We start from the raw sequence: 20,953 nt of genomic DNA, 5'->3' as shown, positions 1-20,953 counted from the left end.
CGCAGCAATGTGGCTCTTACTCCCCCCAGGTCTGCAGAGACCCAGAGAAGCTGCAAGGCTTCCAACACGGAGGAGAAGCCTGCTAGCGTGCAAGATGGTGGTCCTTCCAGAGGAAATGGAATGCTCACGGAGGTGAGGCCGACCTCATTGAGGAGGGTTGGGCGCTGCAGAGACCCCGGGAGTCTGTGTCCACCTATGCCTCCCGGGTGATGAGCCACCTCCGTGAGAATGAAGAAGCGAGTAAGACCCTGAGGAGGCTCCGGGAGGAGCTGCGCTGCACAAGCGCTAAAGCTGCAGGCGCCTCCAAACCCAAACTTGAAATCAATGAGTTGGAGGTAAGAAAAGCATTTATTAGAGAAAAGAAAAGTGGACCATTTAAAGAAAAACTGCAAAATGAAGACAGATTTAGAGAAATGGCTAACAGAGAGCAAAAACAGATGGGGCTGCAGCCTGAGAGCCAGGTGGATGATGATGATGAGGAGGAGGATGATGACCAGCAAAAGCCCCGCCTGGCGGCCTGCAAATTCACCCGCAGGCCACGTGTAGCAAGCTCCCTGCAGGAAAAGCGACATCTAGGTGCAGTTCTGCCGACTCTGAGGAGGACAGTGATAACAGTGGCCATGGAGGGGCGCTAATGGTGGAGATACAGCTCCTGGAGTCCCTAGTGTGCCTTCAGAACTTCCATCTTGGTGATGATTTACCAGAGGAGGAACCTGGGGACCTGAAGAAAAAAACAAAGAAGATCAAACCTAAGCTGCAGGAAGCGGTAAGCTATGTGTATGCTCCCGTCCCTGTACCCCCTGAGTCGGTTGCAGGGTCAGCTCACTGAATGAGTGCCGTTGCCCAGCCCGGGTTCTGCTGTAGATCCGGTGCAAAGGTGTGGGGAGATTACATAGCAACGTAGTAAGGCGCAGATCTCCGTCTCTGCTTGCAGTAGGGGGGACGTAGCAGCAGGTGCATCACCCGAGAGGCTGGACAGTGAAGATGGCCCGGCAGCGGACGTACGGTCAGGCTACAATACTGTGGTCCACTTCCTAGTGGGAGGGGGGAGCGGCTCAGTATCAGTGGCAGCTCCGGTAGCCTCGGTGCCCGTGAATGCTGTTGCCGCTGATCACTTAGTTGAGAAGTGGCGGCAGTGTGAAGGGTTACCGGGGCTGGGAGTTCCGATCCTCCAACCAAAGTCCTGTTCTGTGTTGGCGCCGCTGGTCAACAAGATGCTGATATAAAGGATCAGCAGTGCCTCACAGCGGTGAAAGATTAGTTGCGCCTGGTATCAACAGTAAAGCAGCAGAAAATATCAACTGATGATGCGGAGGGCACATGTAAGACCAGGGGTGAAGTCGCCTCCAGTTCTGTGGAGGAGACTCAGCCCCTTGTGCCTTATGATGCGGAGGTCAAAATGTCACCCCCTGTTGTCACTGGTCCAGCAGGAGTAAATGTGGTAGTGGGTATGGATGAGGAAAATTCTTTGTCTAGTGGTGTGGTTGCTGGTTTGGTAGAGGGTGAGGGGGTAGTGGAGGTGGGTAATAGTGTTGCTGTTTGCGTTGATGTGGTCACTGGACCGGTTGCCCCCCCCCCCCCGGTGGTGACAGCACCCGTCAGGAGTTATGTCGCTGTCACCTCTAGGGGAAATAGGTCATCCTCCTCGTCTCCGGGCTTTGGGTACGGCATGTTGCGGCGGCATCTCCTGGAGGCTCTAAAGATGGGGGGAGAGATCACTAATGGTAGAGGGTCGAGAGGTTGACCTATCCTTCCGGATAGAGAGGCATGGCCTCGGGGCTTTCCGAGAGAAAAGAGGGGGGGATACAGTGTGGTCCCTCCCAACAGCCGGGCCGGGTAGTGTGCGTAGGAATGTGGTTCGTCTTCAGTGGAGGGGCAGTAATGAGTGTCCTCCAAGGTCTAAAGTTGTGGAGCTCCTGCGATTGACATCTATGCCTTGATACATCCCTATTCCATGCCTGAGTTTGATGTTAGGTTTGTTCGGCCAGAGGGGCTTGAGCTCTTCTGGTCGAACTATGAGTTGGCAAAAAATTAGCCCGGCTGGCGAGACTTTGCCATTCAGGTGGTGTCTTGCCAAAACCAAGTCAAGAAAGTGACCGTGATGACTTGTATCAAGACACTTTCTTGTTATGGCATCATGACGTGGCTTGGCCGGTATGGAGAGGTGGTGGAAATGCAAAAAAAAAAAAGTAACACGTTTGGTATCTGGTCAGGGGCCTGGACGTTTATGGTAAAACTTAGGCGTTCAGGTGGTAGGGTTGCCCACATACCATCATCTGCCTTCCTGGGTAGGGATCATATCTTGGTCTTCTACCAGGGGCAACCGAAGCTCTGTCACAAGTGCGGTGACCCCACACACTTCAGCGCAAACTGCACTGGGCAGAAATGTGCATTGTGTGGGGATATTGGCCATCTTGCTGCATCTTGTGTGGAGATTAGGTGCCACCTGTGTGGTGACTTAGGTCACCCATTCAGCCGTTGTCCTCGCTCCTTCGCTAATGCAGTCGTGACCCCGGTGGGAGAAAGCCGTGAGGCTGATTCTGCTGGGGAAGGGACTAGCAGGGGTGAGGGAGCTGAGGGGCCAAGGAGGAAAAGCAATAAAAAGACACCTGCACAGCTGAGGCGTCTAGACAAGCGCAGACAGGATAGGGAGCTGGGTGAGCCCCAGGCTACTGGGCGGCCCCTGTTCTGGACGCCAGTCTTGCTGCTGAGACCCCGAGGGATGATGAGTTGAATGAGGAGGTCAGGAGGATCCACATGGAGGAAAGTGCCACTGCCTCAGAGTCCTCCCATTATGAAAGTATGGATGAGGATAATAGGCAGTGGCTAGAGGACAAGCGTAAGCTCGGCACCAAAAAGAAGAGAAAGAAGGAAGATAAAACATCTTCTCCCCCTCTGACCAAGGTACATAAAGAAGGAAAAACCGACTCCTCTCTGATTGGTCTTTCTAACCGGTTTCAAGCCCTTGAAAACATCTCTCCCTCTGAGGAAGGAGGAAGCTGAGGGTGAGGTTTCGGCTTCAGCGGGGCTTACAGTAGGTGCCGAGTCTCCTTCTTCTGGGAATGTAAGGTCCTTGGAGGGAGGGACTGGCCCAGAGTTTGGAGACGAGGACGATAAACAGAAAAAACACGTGGGAATGGATACCTCTATGTCATTAAAGAGGGGGAAGGATTCCTCCTCTAAGGCAGAGGATAAGGGGAGTGGGAAGAAAAAAGCCATCTAACTCAATCACCAATTATGGCGGTACCCACTCCGTTGAAGCTGGCGTCCATTAATGTCACCAGTAGGGTTGAGCGAAACGGATCGTTCATTTTCAAAAGTCGCCGACTTTTGGCACAGTTGGGTTTCATGAAACCCGACCCGATCCCTGTGTGGGGTCGGCCATGCGGTACGCGACTTTTGCGCCAAAGTCGCGTTTCAATGACGCGAAAAGCGCCATTTCTCAGCCAATGAAGGTGGACGCAGAGTGTGGGCAGCGTGATGACATAGGTCCTGGTCCCCACCATCTTAGAGAAGGGCATTGCAGTGATTGGCTTGCTGTCTGCGGCGTCACAGGGGCTATAAAGGGGCGTTCCCGCCGACCGCCATCTTACTGCTGCTGATCTGAGCTTAGGGAGAGGTTGCTGCTGCTTCGTCAGAAGCAGGGATAGCGTTAGGCAGGGTCTATTAACCCCCAAACCGCTTGTGCTGTAGCGATTTCCACTGTCCAACACCACCTTTTGTTTGCAGGGACAGTGGAAGCTACATTTTTTTTCCTCAGCGCTGTAGCTCATTGGGCTGCCCTAGAAGGCTCCCTGATAGCTGCATTGCTGTGTGTACGCCGCTGTGCAAACCAACTGCTTTTTTCAAAGCACAAATCCTGTTGTTCCTTCCTTTCTGCACAGCTATCTTGTTTGTTTGTCCACACTTTTGATTTAATTTGTGCAGCAGTCCACTCCTTGTTATTGCCGCCTGCCATACCTGGCTGAGATTACTGCAGGGAGATAGTAATTGTAGGACACTCCCTGTGGTTTTTTTTTTTTTTAATTCTCCCTGAAAAAAAATAAATAGTGGGAGATTAATCTTGGCATTTGTGCTTGAGTGCCAGTCGTGTGTGCCATCTCTCTCCAATTGTGGGGCACAGAAAGCCTAGTGTCTATAATCCTTTTTTTTTTTTTTTTTTTAAATTCTCCCTAAAAAAAAAAATAGTGGGAGATTAAGATTGGCATTTCTGCTAGAGTGCCAGTCCTGTGTGTGCCATCTCTCTCAAATTTTGGGGCACAGAAAGCCTAGTGTGTAATACTGGGCCTGATTTCTTGGCAATTCTCCCTAACAAAAAAAAGTAGTGGGAGATTAAGATTGGCATTTCTGCTAGAGTGCCAGTCCTGTGTGTGCCATCTCTCTCCAATTTTGGGGCACAGAAAGCCTAGTGTGTAATACTGGCCCTGATTTCTTGGCAATTCTCCCTAACAAAAAAAGTAGTGGGAGATTAAGATTGGCATTTCTGCTAGAGTGCCAGTCCTGTGTGTGCCATCTCTCTCCAATTTTGGGGCACAGAAAGCCTAGTGTGTAATACTGGCCCTGATTTCTTGACAATTCTCCCAGAAACAAAAAAAAAGTGGGAGATTAAGATTGGTATTTCTGCTTGAGTGACAGTCCTGCGTGTGTGGCATCTCTCTCAAATTGTGGGCCACAGAAAGCCTAGTGTCTGCAATACTGTTTTTTTTTTTTTTTTTGGTTTTTAATTCTCCCTTAAAAAAAAATAAAAAATATGGGAGATTAATATTGGCATTTTTGCTCGAGTGACAGTCCTGCGTGTGTGGCATCTCTCTCAAATTGTGGGCCACAGAAAGCCTAGTGTCTGCAATACTGTTTTGTTTGGGGGGGGGGGTTTAATTCTCCCTTTAAAAAAAAATGGGAGATTAATATTGGCATTTGTGCTTGAGTGCCAGTCGTGTGTGCCATCTCTCTCAAATTGTGGGCCACAGAAAGCCCAGTGTCTTTTTTTTTTTTTTTTGGTTTTTAAATTCTCCCTGAAAAAAAATAAATAGTGGGAGATTAATATTGGCCTTTGTGCTTCAGTGCCAATCGTGTGTGCCATCTCTCTCAAATTGTGGGCCACAGAAAGCCTAGTATCTGGTTTTTTTTTTTTTGGGGGGGGGTTAAATTCTCCCTGAAAAAAAATAAATAGTGGGAGATTAATATTGGCATTTTTGCTCGAGTGACAGTCCTGCGTGTGTGGCATCTCTCTCAAATTGTGGGCCACAGAAAGCCTCTCGTGTCCATCCACCTCTCGTGTCTCCCCTCTTCCTCATAGATTGTAAGCTTGCGAGCAGGGCCCTCATTCCTCCTGGTATCTGTTTTGAACTGTATTTCTGTTATGCTGTAATGTCTATTGTCTGTACAAGTCCCCTCTATAATTTGTAAAGCGCTGCGGAATATGTTGGCGCTGTATAAATAAAAATTATTATTATTATTATTATTATTATTATTGGCCTTTGTGCTTCTGTGCCAGTCGTGTGTGCCATCTCTCTCAAATTGTGGACCACAGAAAGCCTAGTGTCTGTTATTTTTTTGGTTTTTAAATTCTCCCTGAAAAAAAATAAATAGTGGGAGATTAATATTGGCATTTGTGCTTGAGTGCCAGTCGTGTGTGCCATCTCTCTCAAATTGTGGGCCACAGAAAGCCTAGTGTCTGTTTTTTTTTTTTTATTTTGGTTTTTAAATTCTTCCTGAAAAAAAATAAATAGTGGTAGATTAATATTGGCATTTGTGCTTCTGTGCCAGTCGTGTGTGCCATCTCTCTCAAATTGTGGACCACAGAAAGCCTAGTGTCTGTTATTTTTTTGGTTTTTAAATTCTCCCTGAAAAAAAATAAATAGTGGGAGATTAATATTTGCATTTGTGCTTGAGTGCCAGTCGTGTGTGCCATCTCTCTCAAATTGTGGGCCACAGAAAGCCTAGTGTCTGTTTTTTTTTTATTTTGGTTTTTAAATTCTCCCTGAAAAAAAAAAAAAAATAGTGGGAGATTAATATTGGCATTTGTGCTTGAGTGCCAGTCGTGTGTGCCATCTCTCTCAAATTGTGGGCCACAGAAAGCCTAGTGTCTGTTTTTTTTGTTTTTTAAATTCTCCCTGAAAAAAAAAAATAGTGGGAGATTAATATTGGCATTTGTGCTTCAGTGCCAGTCCTGCGTGTGTGGCATCTGTCTCATTTTGTGCCACAGAAAACCGAGTGTGTAACATTGTACCTGATTTTCCTTGCAGTCTCACCCACCTATAAAGGGATATCTAAATCCTACAGAAGTTTGAGTTCACCTTGTAAGTTGTTTTACAGTAACAAATACCGTTACTTTGGTTACGTTTTTAAAACAATGAAGAAGTCTGGTGGAAGAGGTCGTGGCCGTGGGCGTTCATTGCCAGCTGGTAATGATGGTAGTGGTGGTGGAGCATCAGGTGGTCGTGGGAAAAACAATATAGCACCTAAGTCTCGAGCTGTGGAGCCAGGCTCGTCGTCTGGCTACACAAGGCCTCGAACGCTCCCTTTTCTGGGAGTAGGAAAACCGCTTTTAAAGCCGGAGCAGCAAGAGCAAGTTTTGGCTTTCCTTGCTGACTCAGCCTCTATAGCTCTTTTGCCTCCTCTTCTGAAACTGGTAAATGTAAAAGCAGCGCGTCGTTAGTGGATGTTCACGCTCAGGGACAAGTCGCTCCATTGTCCTGTTCAGCAAAAACAACAACAGAGAAGGATGCGTCAGGCGACACAACGGGTTACTCCATGGAGCTCTTTACACATACCGTTCCTGGGTTAGAAAGTGAAACAGTTAACAGGCCATGCCCATTACAAGTTGAATCGGACATGGAGTGCACAGATGCACAGCCACAGCCAGATTACTATGCTGTTCCTTTGACTCAGACCACCACATTGCCCTCGCAGTGTACTGATCCAGAATCAGACCCTGATGAGACTATGGTGCCCCGTCACGAACGCTATACCACCGACTTACACGGTAACACAGACGAAGTTGCACATGAGATAGAAGAGGAGGTCATAGATGACCCAGTTGTTGACCCCGATTGGCAGCCATTGGGGGATCAGGGTGCAGGCGGCAGTAGTTCTGAAGCGGAGGAGGAGGGGCCGCAGCAGGCATCAACATCGCAACAGGTTCCATCTGCCGGGCCTGTATCTGGCCCAAAACGCGTGGCAAAGCCAAAACCAGTTGGAGGACAGCATGGCCATCCGGTTAAAGAAGCTCAGTCTGCAATGCCTGAAAAGGTATCCGATGCTAGAAAGAGTGCAGTCTGGCATTTTTTAAAACAACATCCAATTGATCAGCGCAAAGTCATCTGTCAAAAATGTTCAACTACCTTAAGCAGAGGTCAGAATCTGAAAAGTCTAAATACAAGTTGCATGCATAGACATTTAACCACCATGCATTTGCAAGCCTGGACTAACTACCAAACGTCCCTTAAGGTTGTAGCACCCTTGGCCAATGAAGCTAGTCAGCAACGCTACATCCCTTCCGTCACTGTAAGGCCACCATTTTCCGCACCACCTGCAGTATCTGTGCAGGTTTCGTTGCCAGGCCAAAGCAGTCAGGGTCAGGTAATCACCAGTTTCGTAGTAGGAAACACTGCATCTAGGGCACCGGCGGCAACAATACCATCTCCCACCGTCTCTCAGTCTGCCATGTCCACCGGCACCCCCGCTAGTTCCACGATCTCCAGCTCTCCAGTCCAGCTCACCCTACATGAGACTCTCGTTAGAAAAAGGAAGTACTCATCCTCGCATCCGCGTACACAGGGTTTGAACGCCCACATAGCTAGACTAATCTCGTTAGAGATGATGCCCTACCGGATAGTTGAAAGCGAAGCTTTCAAAGCCCTGATGGACTACGCTGAACCACGCTACGAGCTACCCAGTCGACACTTCTTTTCGAGAAAAGCCATCCCAGCCCTCCACCAGCATGTTAAAGAGCGCATCGTCCATGCACTCAGGCAATCTGTGAGTACAAAGGTGCACCTGACAACAGATGCATGGACCAGTAGGCATGGCCAGGGACGTTACGTGTCCATCACGGCACACTGGGTGAATGTGGTGGATGCAAGGTCCACAGGGGACAGCAATATTGGGACAGTTCTGCCTAGCCCACAGTCTAGGAAACAGTTGGCTGTAGCCGTTCGCCCCCCCTCCTCCTCCTCCTCGTCCTCCTGCAGAAGCTAGAGCTCGTCCACAGACCGCAGTCGCACAACCACTCCATCCGCAGCTGCCACTGTTGCACACCAGGTGTCTTATTATGGGGCAGCTACTGGCAAGCGTCAGCCGGCTGTATTGGCTATGAAGTGTTTGGGCGACAACAGACACACCGCGGAAGTTCTGTCCGAGTTCTTGCAGAAAGAAACACAGTCGTGGCTGGGCACTGTAGATCTTGAGGCAGGCAAGGTAGTGAGTGATAACAGAAGGAATTTCATGGCTGCCATCGCCCTTTCCCAACATTCACAGAAACAGAAGGTATAAGCTTGGGAGTATATTAAACTAATGATTCACAGAAAAAAAACCAATTATAAAATAAATTAAAACTTGACTTTTAATAAATTTCTTTTTAAAAGAGTAACCACAATTAGTGCACTACAAAAAACCAACACCAACACAACAACAATCAATAGGAAAGGCCCAGGTGGTGCCTAACCCTGCACTAATGCTAGATGCGCCCTGCCTATCAGCGGAGGTTGGCACCCTATTTCCTGCGCAAATGGCGCCCCCGCTCCAAGTCGGCTCACCCTACTATCCCTATTGTACCCTTATGGGGTGGGATGAACATATACTCATACACACTCGACGTGCTATCTTTTCATTATTTTTTATTATTATATGTCAGAAATTATTTTTTGGGATATCCTAATACTATGGGGCTATCCCTTGTCTATCCCTGCCTATCAGCGGGGGTTGGCACCCTAATCATACGCAATTGGCGCCCCCACTCCTCGGCGGCTGATAACCTTTTATATCCCTATATAGGTAAGACAAAAAGATTCATAGGCAAGGTGCATAAGTGCTTTAAAGTGCTTATAGAGAGGAATATCAGGGTGTCCTATATATATATAAATGGGTTACCTATATATGCCAATCATTCACAGATCATCTATACGACATAAATAAAGTACCAGTTGAATCCTGTACCATATAGCAAATAACCATAGATGATAACAATGTTCTTTTCATACAGAAACTACGTGTGTTCCTGCAACAATAACCCTAGAACCAACTCTGAATACCCCTTTCACAAATATAGGCATGTCCTTAACACAACCAACTCGACGTGTTTCCCCTCTGAAACAGTATGAGGTTCATCAGGAGTGACAGATATACGTGCCACAGGACTACTTATCTTAATCATAGATGGCCGGTTTCATGATAACATCCTCAGCACTACAGGGTAGGTGCCCTATTGATACAATGCCTTGGAGTGAGTGCCTACTTACACACATTATATATCCCGATCATCAGGAACACCATCACAGCACCTGCTCCTTCAGCGTGCGTGTCAGCGCCATTATCGGCTTCCATCTTGCGTTCCATACGCCACTCTGGGGGCACGTGAGGACAAACAGCGCAGACGCCGGCTCACTACGTATATTTTCTGCGCACTAGCCATAACGCAAGTGTCGCGTCCAAGGATTACGCAGGCACGTAACTCCCGCCCACATTCATTATGCGCATGCGCTACCACCATAAGGAACACAAAGGACGTCATATAACTAATGACCATCCTGCGCATGCGCAACCGGCTGCATCTGCGCAGTATACCATGCATTCCAACTCTGCGTGTCAGCTACTGCGCCTGCGCTATTTTATGACGTAACTGATTCACCATGAATCGCATCCTCACAGCGCTCCATGCGTACCTAGTTAGTTAAACAGGGCATATCTACTATGCTTCTGCAATCCAATAAAGTAAAAAAGCTGGCGCAGATATATAATATCCTTCCTTCATTACGCCAATACTGCCGTCCGAAGATACTATTATATCAAGATGACCCTGCCTAATTGATTTTAACAGTATAAATAAATTATACTAATGCCAAAAAAATGGCTAGGAAACTAACATTTGCATGCTGCTATCTAGAGGATTAGGCAGACACCAGTAACATATGTCCTATATCAAATAACGGGATACATGTGTGTATAAAAAACCTAATTGCTGTCGCGGATAATTTTGACAGACATTAAAAGATACATAAAGCCGTTTTATAAGGAACCATATTAACACTCAAGTGACCCATTTCGGTCGATATCACAGGTTTACTTATTGCCAATTTTTTATCAACAGAGACATCATAGGTAACAACCAAAATTCATCTGCTCATTTAGCCCTCTTGGAGAGACAGTGTCCAGTCTATGCATCCATTTGAGTTCCTTCTGCAGAATTCTCTTATCCAGGTTTCCACCTCGAACTGACGGAGCCACCACTTCAATTACACAGAAACAAAAGGAGCGGAGGTCCCCATGGTGAACCCCACGGATATGCCTAGATGTAAGGGTATCCCTGGCATGCCTGATATCACCCAGGTGATCCCCTATGCTCCTCCTTAATTCCCTTCTAGTCTTACCCACACAATTCATGGGGCATGTACACGTAAACAAATATACCAGACCACTTGTCTTACAATTTGCAAAGTGCCTACTCAGAAATGTTTGACCAGTACTCGCACTAGCAAAGCGATTCCCTGTGGCGATATAGCTACAAAAAGAGCAACCCCCACAGCGAAAAGTACCCTCCTGTCTTTTGTCAAGCCAGGTACCACTCTTTTTTTGGGGGGTAAAGGTACTATGTACCAATTGATCCCTTATAGATCTCCCCTTCCTGTATGTGATCATGGGTATGTCAGATAGATACTCCTTTATATCCGTATCAGCCAACAGAATATCCCAATGTCTACTGATGATATTTATCACTTCATGGGAGCAGTCATCAAAATTCCCGATGAGCCTCACAAGGGGATCCTGTATCTCTTTGGATTTAGGTTGTAAGAGACTAACTCTTGGTATTGATTCAACATGTTTAAAAGTGTCCCGAAGAACATTGTTCGGATAACCTCTCTCCAAAAATCTGTGTCTTAGCTCACGTGCCTCAGCATAGAATGATGATTCAGAGGAACAATTCCTCCTTGCCCTCAGATATTGTCCTTTGGGGATTCCCCTCCTGAGCCCATAGGGATGATGACTGCTCCATTTTAACAAGTTATTTGTCGAGGTGGGCTTTCTATATATGGTAGTCCCCAGACGCCCCTCATTGTCTTTGCTAATTGTGACGTCCAAGAAATTAATTGTCCTCGTGTCGATCTCTGATGTAAATCTAAGTCCAATTTCATTTTTATTTAGATCTTGAATGAAGGTGTTAAAAGAACTGACATCACCTGTCCACAGAACCAGGACGTCATCAATATATCGTCCCCAGAACAAAATCTGGGGACACCACCAAGACAGCCTCTCCTCCCCAAACACCACGGTATCCTCCCACCAACCCAGGAGCAAATTGGCATAAGTGCCCTTTCCCAACTGAAACACATTCCTTGCCTGGCTCACACCTTAAACCTGGTGGTGCAGTGCTTCCTGAAAAGTTATCCGGGGTTATCCGACCTGCTCCTCAAAGTGCGCGGACTTTGCTCGCATATCCGCCATTCGCCCGTACACTCCAGCCGTATGCAGACCTATCAGCGGTCTTTGAACCTTCCCCAGCATCGCCTAATCATCGACGTTGCAACAAGGTGGAACTCAACACTGCACATGCTTCAGAGACTGTGCGAACAGAGGCGGGCTGTTATGTATTTGTGGGAGGATACATATACATGGGCAGGCAGTAGGATGGCAGACATGGAGTTGTCAGGTGTGCAGTGGTCGAAGGTACAAGACATGTGTCAAGTCCTTCAGTGTTTTGAGGAATGCACACGGCTGGTAAGTGCAGACAACGCCATAATAAGCATGAGCATCCCCCTAATGCGTCTGCTGATGCAAAGTTTGACGCACATAAAGGAGCAGGCGTCTGCAGCAGAGGAAGAGGAAAGCCTTGATGACAGTCAGCCATTGTCTGGTCAGGGCAGTGTACAGGACGAGGTAGCGGGCGAACAGGAGGAGGAGGACGAGGAGGATGATGGGGATGACTATTTTTTTAATGAAGCTTCTCCGGGGCCACTGGAAATTGGTGGTGTGGCAAGGCCGGGTTCTGGTTTTTTGAGGGACACAAGTGACGTAGATTTGCCTGAAACTGCCCCTCAACCCAGCACAGCCGCAGATTTGACAACTGGAACTTTGGCCCACATGGCGGATTATGCCTTACGTATCCTCAAAAGGGACACACGCATTACTAAAATGATGACCGATGACGATTACTGGTTGGCCTGCCTCCTTGATCCTCGCTATAAAGGCAAATTGCAAAATATTATGCCACATGAGAACTTGGAACAAATATTAGCAACCAAACAATCAACTCTTGTTGACCGTTTGATTCAGACATTCCCAGCACACAGCGCCAGTGATCGTTCTCACACGAGCTGCAGGGGGCAGCAGACCAGAGGTGTTAGAGGTGCACAAATCAGAAGTGGCGTTGGCCAGAGGGGTTTTCTGACCAGGTTGTGGAGTGATTTTGCTATTACCGCAGACAGGACAGGTACTGCAGCATCAATTCAAAGTGACAGGAGACAACATTTGTCCAGTATGGTTACTAATTATTTTTCATCCCTTATTGATGTTCTCCCTCAACCGTCATTCCCATTTGATTACTGGGCATCCAAATTAGACACCTTGCCAGAATTGGCAGAATATGCATTGCAGGAGCTTGCTTGCCCAGCAGCTAGTGTGCTATCAGAAAGAGTATTCAGTGCTGCTGGTTCAATATTAACCGAAAAAAAGGACTCGTCTGGCTACCCAAAATGTTAATGATCTAACCTTCATTAAAATGAACCACTACTGGATTTCAAATTATTTTGCCCCACCCTGCCCGGCTGACACCTAGCTTTCCAATGAAAAGGTCTTGCTTCTGGACTGCTCTGACTGAGTTTTCCAATCTCGTAATTTGCAGCAGCTGTTTGTCCAGCATACGACATGTTTACACCTCCCTAAATGGCCAAACTCCCCCCACGGGGCCGTGGTCTCGCCACTTGGCGCAAGCACCCGTGAGAGTGCCGATTGTCTGAAGAGGTGGGTGTGCACGCTTTTGGTCGACGGCACTGCCACTGGGTCCCTCATAGTACAATAAAGTGTCTCTGGCGGTGGTGGCGCGCAACCAACGTCAGACACACCGTTGTAACATGAGGGGCTCTGGGCCTGTACCGCCGGCCACAAGACAGTTTCCTCCCCCCCAGCTCAAACAGTGCTCTACGATTTGCAAAATTATCTCTCACAGCTCCACCAATGTTTAGTCTATGCGCTGACATCCTTCAATGCCTGGCACTGACAATACCAATGTGTTGACATGTATGATGCTACTTAAAATAGTCTGGGGCAGTGTCCTATATTTACACCAGTAAATACTTAGCGCCAAATTACTAGGTCTGAAACTCAACAGAGGAGCCCACCCCTGTACCTAAGTATGCCACCCTTTTGTTTTTTTGGTTTTGTTGTATTGCGAGACATTAACATCTATTTATTTTTTGGGAGTACTAACTGTCAGACACTCATTACAATCGGCCTCCGCTGACAACACCAATGCTGCCTGTGTACCCCTGCAAGATAATTCCAAGTGCATAGAGCCTACTTTTGTTATGTTAGGCCTACTAAACCTGTCTGCGGTCCCTCCTTCCAATAGTCCTCCACTGACCACACCAATGCTGCCCGTGTACCTCTGGAAGCTATTTTAAAGTGCCTACAGCCTACTTTTGTTATGTTAGGCCTACTAAGCCTGTCTGCGGTCTCTCCTTCCAATAGTCCTCCACTGACCAGACCAATGCTGCCCGTGTACCCCTGGAACCTATTTTAAAGTGCCTACAGCCTACTTTTGTTATGTTAGGCCTACTAAGCCTGTCTGCGGTCCCTCCTTCCAATAGTCCTCCACTGACCAGACCAATGCTGCCCGTGTACCCCTGGAACCTATTTTAAAGTGCTTATAGCCTACTTTTGTTATGTTAGGCCTACTAAGCCTGTCTGCGGTCCCTCCTTCCAATAGTCCTCCACTGACGACACCACTGCTGCCCGTGTACCCCTGGAACCTATTTTAAAGTGCCTACAGCCTACTTTTGTTATGTTAGGCCTACTAAGCCTGTCTGCGGTCCCTCCTTCCAATAGTCCTCCACTGACCACACCACTGCTGCCCGTGTACCCCTGGAAGCTATTTTAAAGTGCCTACAGCCTACTTTTGTTATGTTAGGCCTACTAAGCCTGTCTGCGGTCCCTCCTTCCAATAGTCCTCCACTGACCAGACCAATGCTGCCCATGTACCCCTGGAAGCTATTTTAAAGTGCCTACAGCCTACTTTTGTTATGTTAGGCCTACTAAGCCTGTCTGCGGTCCCTCCTTCCAATAGTCCTCTACTGACCAGACCAATACTGTCCGTGTACGCCTGGAACCTATTTTAAATTGCATAGAGCATCCTTTTTTTAATTGTAGGCGTACTAAGTCTGTCTGCGGTCCATAATTGAAATTGTCCTCCACTGACCAGAGCAATGCTGCCTGTGTACCCCTGTAACCTTTTTTAAACTGCATTGAGCCAAATTTTTTGTTTAAGGCCTACTACCTGTGTCTGTCTGCGCCACTCAATACAGCTGTCCTCCTCTGAAAAACGCTGAGCGTCAATAGTCTGGTTTTCAGCCTATAGGAATTTGAAAACTGCATTGGGGCTACTACTTCGGTAGGGACTACTAACGGTGTCTGCCGCTCCAAGGTGTTCTCCAGGTTGCCTCTCCATAGCTTCGATCTTCTAGCTCTCGTTCAGTAGTTGTTGAAACAACACTGCATTAGGCCTACAAGTTGGGTCTGGGTTGTAGAGACGATGTCTTCCGCTCCAAGGTGTTCTCCAGGTGCCTTTCCTGAGCTTCTATCTTCAGGCTCTTGTTAAATAGTTGTTAAATGGAACAACTGCATTTGGCCTACTAGTTGGGTTGGGGCCTACTAACAGTGTCTGCCGCTCCTTGCTGTTCTCCTGGTTTCCAGTCCTGAAATTCCATTTTCAGGCTCTCGTTAAGTAGTTGTTAATGTTAGACTGCATTTGGCCTACTAGTTGGGTCGGGGCCTACTATCGGTGTCTGCCGCTCCTTGCTGTTCTCCACTGAACAAAGCTGTGCCGCCTGTTTACTACTGTTGCTAATTTTGAACTGCATTTAGACTACTTACTGATTTGGGCCTACTCTCTGTGTCAGCCTCTCATTACAGTTGTCCTCCACTGCAATGCCCCCTGGTTAGTCCTGTTACCAATTTTGAACTGCATTTAGCCCACTTTATTCTTTGGGCCTATATCTGTGTCCACTCGACTGTTGAGATAGTCGGGTTTCGCGAAACCCGACTCGACCCTAAAAAACTAAAAGTCGCTCAACTCTAGTCACCAGCATTAAGTCAAATACAGCTAGATTTGCGGCCTTTGATTTTCTCAGCCGGGATCAAGCTGACATTTTCTTTTTGCAAGAGACCAGGCTGCCAAACGTGTTTAAAGCTAAGAGGGAGTGGAGACTCGGGCCCTCCTATTGGTCTCTTGCGGCCGAGCCATATAGCGGAGTGGCGGTCCTTTTTACCGCACTGGTGGAATGCTGACGGGTTATTGAGTTACAAATGGGGAGGTGCCTGATCTTAGATGTACTCATGAAGGAACAAGAGCTTCGACTCATTAACATCTATGGTCCCCAATCTAAGTGGGACCGGAAGTGTCTCTTTATGAGGATCAAGCCCTACCTTTTTACAAGTCAGCAGGTTGTCTTTGGAGGAGACTTCAATACTGTCACGAGGCCCAGAGATAGAGGAGGTTCCAGAGACAAGCTGACTTATGATAGCGTCGCCCTTAATAGTATAGCTAGTGAGGCTCACCTGGTGGATGTCCACATTCGGCACACCCCAGGCCACAAAGGATTCAGCTATCATAGAGAGACCCTCTGGATGGGAAGAAGCTTTTGGAGGCTCAATTCGTCTCTCTTGGAAGAAGCAGAGATAAGACAGTGCTTTGAGGATTTTCTTCAGAGCCAGGTACCCTTACTGGATCTTTGTAGTGGTAAGTCAGAGTGGTGGGAGATGTTCAAGGAAAGGGTGACAAGATTCTTCCACCAGCTCTCGAGCCTCAGGAGTCTAAATACTGTAGCTACCACCTGTATCAGGGTCTGAGGAGGAAACTCGAGCATCTTGTCTAAACTGGAGGTAGCCACGAGATCTCCAGTGTGAAATCTTTGCTTATGAGGTGTCAGTACGATAGACACGCATCTTTGGTTTATGAGAGGGATTACAGGAAGTACCTGCAGCGCCCCAGAGACCTGGTCGTTGCAGTAGTGTCGCTCTGCCACTAAGGGGAGTGATGGTATGTCTGATGGCACTAAAGGAGTTCATCTGACCAGGTATCACCAGCACACATTACACTTCACACTCCGGCCACTAGGGGGAGCAAAAGGTTTTATTTATTAGGCCACTCCTCACGCTAGTAAAACTAGGGGTTGGATAGGAAGTTAGAGAGAAGCTGACTGGGTTTTGTTCAGGCAATATCCCGTGGCAGGGGGTGTTGCAGGGAAGGTTCAGGGGGGTGCCTGTCAGGCGTGGGAACCTGGCAGGTACCTAGCGACAAGGCAGAACGTTACGGAACCGCGCCTGCACTACCTTGCGGCGGTATCCTAAGAAAGGACAAGAAGCGAAGGATATTGTGGAAAGTGAGAAACGAGATCAAGCACAAAGGAGAGCCAGTAGGAGTCGTGCCCCGAGAATGGCAACATCCTACTGAGGCGCGTAGCCGGTGCCCGGAACACCGAGGAAGTAACTGACTTTATGCCTTACTTCAAATACCGCAGGACAGTTAATTATAGGTTGGCTGTCTACCTTACATCACCTAAGCAGACATAGGGGGCAACCGTGGAGAGGGGCGTCTCTAGGGTCCCGGAAGAGCTCCGAGCCTACCCGTCAAACGGGTGCGTCCTAGCCATAACAAACCTGGGGGACGGAGAATAGAAAGAACGAGAAAGAACTAGAAAGAACGAGAACAGAAGTTGTGAGGACTATCCCGAATGCTCAGCAGGGAAGCACTACAACACACAGGCGCTAGTGGTAGGCAACGATTTCCACCTGCAAAGGGAACTCTGGATGTGCCTTCGGACCGGCCGGTCTCAGCCAGCCCTGTTAGCAGTGCTCTGGATTGCGGATCCCAAAGCCTTCAGTAAAGAGGTAAAGAGACTGCAACCCTGTGTCCTCGTTATTGACTGCACCTCACACCATCATCACCTACACTACTGGGAAGCCCTGGGGACATACTTCACCTGTGGGAAGGTATACCATCTAGCTGCCATCACATCACCCCAGTGGACCCTAAGCGGCGTCGGTCACCCTGACCGAATACCACAGGTGGCGTCACAAAACCTTGACAGACTTGTATCACCTTTTATTGGACGCCCCTTAGCAGGGTCACGGACCGGGTCCAGCCACCGTGACATCTCCAGAACTGGGCCAGCAGAGGACCGGTACCGAGTAACCCGCGTCTGGGGGCGCTTCATACCACTCGCCTGACCCTTACAGAATCTGCAAGATGTCAGTGAATAGTAAAGTGGTTACAGGACTGGTCGACACTATGGGGTCCCTAAGGCGATCCAGATCAGGGATCCTGGAGGTTGTCAGATCCTTCTACTCACAGCTCTTGGGGAAGAGGGATCTTGATTGGGATGAGATGTCGGCTATCCTGGCTGAAGCTGTCCCCGAACCAGGCCCAGCATTGCTCTGTTCCAGGCCGCAGCACATTTAGTGCTGTGCTCTGTGTCCGAGAGGCAGTGGAGCAGGGTAGGGCTGGTCACTGGAAGGGGTACATGCTGTCACAGAACCAGGCAAAAGCGTTTGATCGGGTTAATCATGAGTACCTCTAGTCCGTCCTTCTGAGATATCGCCTGCCGGGGGGGGTTGTTGATTGGCTTAAGACCTTGTACAGTGGGGCAGAGAGATTCCCGCTTGTGAATGGTTGGATTGGCAGCTCTTTTGAGGTTGGGTCCGGTGTTCACCAGGGTTGTCCCTTGAGCCCGCTGCTGTACGTGTTTGCGATTGACCCACTTCTTAGGAGGGTGGAGTGTGGACCATTGGCCGGGATCGGGATGGACTGAGCAGCACCGGCAGCCACTCTGAGGGTGGTGGCGTATGCTGATGATGTCACTGTTTGTTTCCTCTCACGAGGAAGCAGGGCGGCTGATGTCAGAGGTAGATCGCTACTCGGAAGCATCCAGGTCCAAGATCAACCGGGATAAGTGTGAGAGTCTCTGGCTGGGAGGAGGAGATCCTGGTTTTGATCTCCCGGTCACCCTTCCAGGACCCAAAGTCTCTGCAAAAGTCCTTGGCATCAAATTTGGCCAGTGAGATTACTCCAACAAAATTGGGACAGCAGGCTAGAGATCGCCACTCAGAAGGTGAACCAATGGAAGAGTTGGTCTTTGACCCTAAGGGAAAGGGTAAACCTCATCAAAACTTACCTGCTCCCTTTACTGATTTATCTGGGCAGTGTGTGCATCTTGCCGGAATCTCTCTGAACCTGGGTCTGCAGTTTGTTCTTCCAACTGTTATGGGGGAATAGACTGAATCTGGTAAAGAGGGAGATTACTTACCATAGGAGGAGACTAGGAGGGTTGGGTATGGTCATCCCTGTGGTATTCCTTGTGGATACCTTAATTAAGATCATTATTTTAATCCCCTGGAAACAGAGGGCTCCTCCATGGGTATTCTCCTGTAGGGGATGGTTTCAGCCTTTCTTCCAGGAATGGGAGACAGGAGGGCAAGTGAAGGATCTTCGAACACCGCATGGACATCTTCAGGCTTATGCTACCTTGGTTCTGAAGGTAATTCGTCGGTGGGGTCTGGGAATGTGGGAGATCAGGACTCTGCCAAGGAGACTTCTTGACAATAGGGTTCTGTTGACCCATTTCCAGAGGCCTCTGGCACTCAGGGATTGCCCAAGTCCGGATCTTGGGGTTGGTTTGCATCTTTTGAATTCTATCAGGATCCCTTCGAAGTTTTGGGACTTGGCTTACCACTGCTTCCATGGGAAACTGTGTGTGAGGGACAATCTGAAGTGTAGGAGCTCTGAGGACAGGAATTGTCCTCGGGAGCATTGTGGTACCTTGCTGGAAAGCATGGACCACTTCCTGCTTCATTGTCCCTTCAACACAGAGGTGTACAACAGGGTGGGTGCCTTCATTGGCTGGTCTCGGCTGGCCGGTCTCTCCTATGCGGAATGGGCCTATGGAGCATTCGGAGACCTTGGTGGTCGGGACCGCTGCACCTTATTTCTAGTTAGCGCAGTGGTTAGGTATCACACGTGGAAGGCACGGTGCTTAGTATCGACGCAACGAAAAATCCTCCCAGTGGAAAATGTGTTTAGGACCATACTCGGTGACCTGGTGAAGGTGCGCTCTCTGGAGTATGGGAGACTGGGCGCACGGAGGGCCGCTCTCCTCTGGAGGGGCTTTTCTTTTAGTGTGCCCTAGTCTGGTCATCTCCTTTCCTGGTGGTGGGCTGCTGCTGACACTGTAGATTCTTGTTTTGTTTGATCATTATACAGTGATGTAGAGCTGCAGGCGCCGAACTTGGGCTTCGTGATGTGTAATTATTGTGGTATGTGCTGCTGTATATAATGTATATAGGGATATAGATTTGGGTGTAGGTGTTAGGTTGGGTGGTGGGAAAAGGGGGGAGGTGGGATTATCTTATGGGACTATGGGACACTGGGTTGTTTGGGGGAAAACTAGCACTGCCTGATCTGGCCTATGGACGTTGGACCTGGACTGAGGCATGAGACGCAGCTCTCAGGTCAGTGCGGGGGGTTGGGAATGAAGGATAGCTTAGTATTGTATATATTTGGTTAATTTGTAGTTATTTTATTTAAAAAAAAAAAAAATTATAAAAAAAAAAAAAAAGTTCATGTATATAGTTTTTGTTTGCCATTGTTTATTTTATTTGTTATTATTATTTTTTGTTTGGTGACCGGACCAGAAGGTCAAAGTAGTTATTCTGTATATACTGTATAATATGTGTGAGAGGAGAAAATGAGCGGCTGGACCAGTGTTCAGTATACTGTTTATTTTCTGGCTAATATTTTTGTTATGGTTTCTGCTATTATTATTGTTATGTTTTTCATTTTTATAATAAAAGATCTACAGGATGTAACTCAGGATCAGTAATGTAATGTATGTACACAGTGACTGCACCAGCAGAATAGTGAGTGCAGCTCTGGGGTATAATACAGGATGTAACTCAGGATCAGTAATGTAATGTATATACACAGTGACTGCACCAGCAGAATAGTGAGTGCAGCTCTGGAGTATAATACAGGATGTAACTCAGGATCAGTAATGTAATGTATGTACACAGTGACTGTACCAGCAGAATAGTGAGCACAGCTCTGGAGTATAATACAGGATGTAACTCAGGATCAGTAATGTAATGTATGTACACAGTGACTGCACCAGCAGAATAGTGAGTGCAGCTCTGGAGTATAATACAGGATGTAACTCAGGATCAGTAATGTAATGTATGTACACAGTGACTGCACCAGCAGAATAGTGAGTGCAGCTCTGGGATATAATAAAGGATGTAACTCAGGATCAGTAATGTAATGTATGTACACAGTGACTGCACCAGCAGAATAGTGAGTGCAGCTCTGGAGTATAATACAGGATGTAACTCAGGATCAGTAAAGTAATGTATGTACACAGTGACTGCACCAGCAGAATAGTGAGTGCAGCTCTGGAGTATAATACAGGATGTAACTCAGGATCAGTAATGTATGTACACAGTGACTGCACCAGCAGAATAGTGAGTGCAGCTCTAG

The 20,953-nt window shown here is 47.9% G+C and overlaps 1 protein-coding gene across 3 annotated transcripts in view; it reads left to right on the top strand.

The window, feature by feature from the left end:
- IL7R (interleukin 7 receptor) overlaps positions 1-20,953 on the top strand; it is a 75,056-nt gene that overhangs the window by 21,192 nt on the left and 32,911 nt on the right. Inside the window, exon 1 of one of the 3 annotated variants that reach the window (XM_069745958.1) lies at positions 18,511-19,932. The exons of the other annotated variants lie outside the window; for them this stretch is intronic. Within the exon in view, the coding sequence (XP_069602059.1) occupies positions 19,890-19,932 (43 nt within the window). The 5' untranslated portion in view covers positions 18,511-19,889. Of the gene's footprint in view, positions 1-18,510; positions 19,933-20,953 lie in introns of those variants that run through there. 3 annotated transcript variants of the gene reach the window in all.

This window comes from Ranitomeya imitator, chromosome 1, assembly GCF_032444005.1.
Source record: "Ranitomeya imitator isolate aRanImi1 chromosome 1, aRanImi1.pri, whole genome shotgun sequence".
In the NCBI taxonomy this organism is placed as follows: domain Eukaryota; kingdom Metazoa; phylum Chordata; class Amphibia; order Anura; family Dendrobatidae; genus Ranitomeya; species Ranitomeya imitator.
The sequence above is the reverse complement of the archived record's forward strand: the minus strand, read 5'-3'. Positions and strand labels throughout refer to the sequence as shown.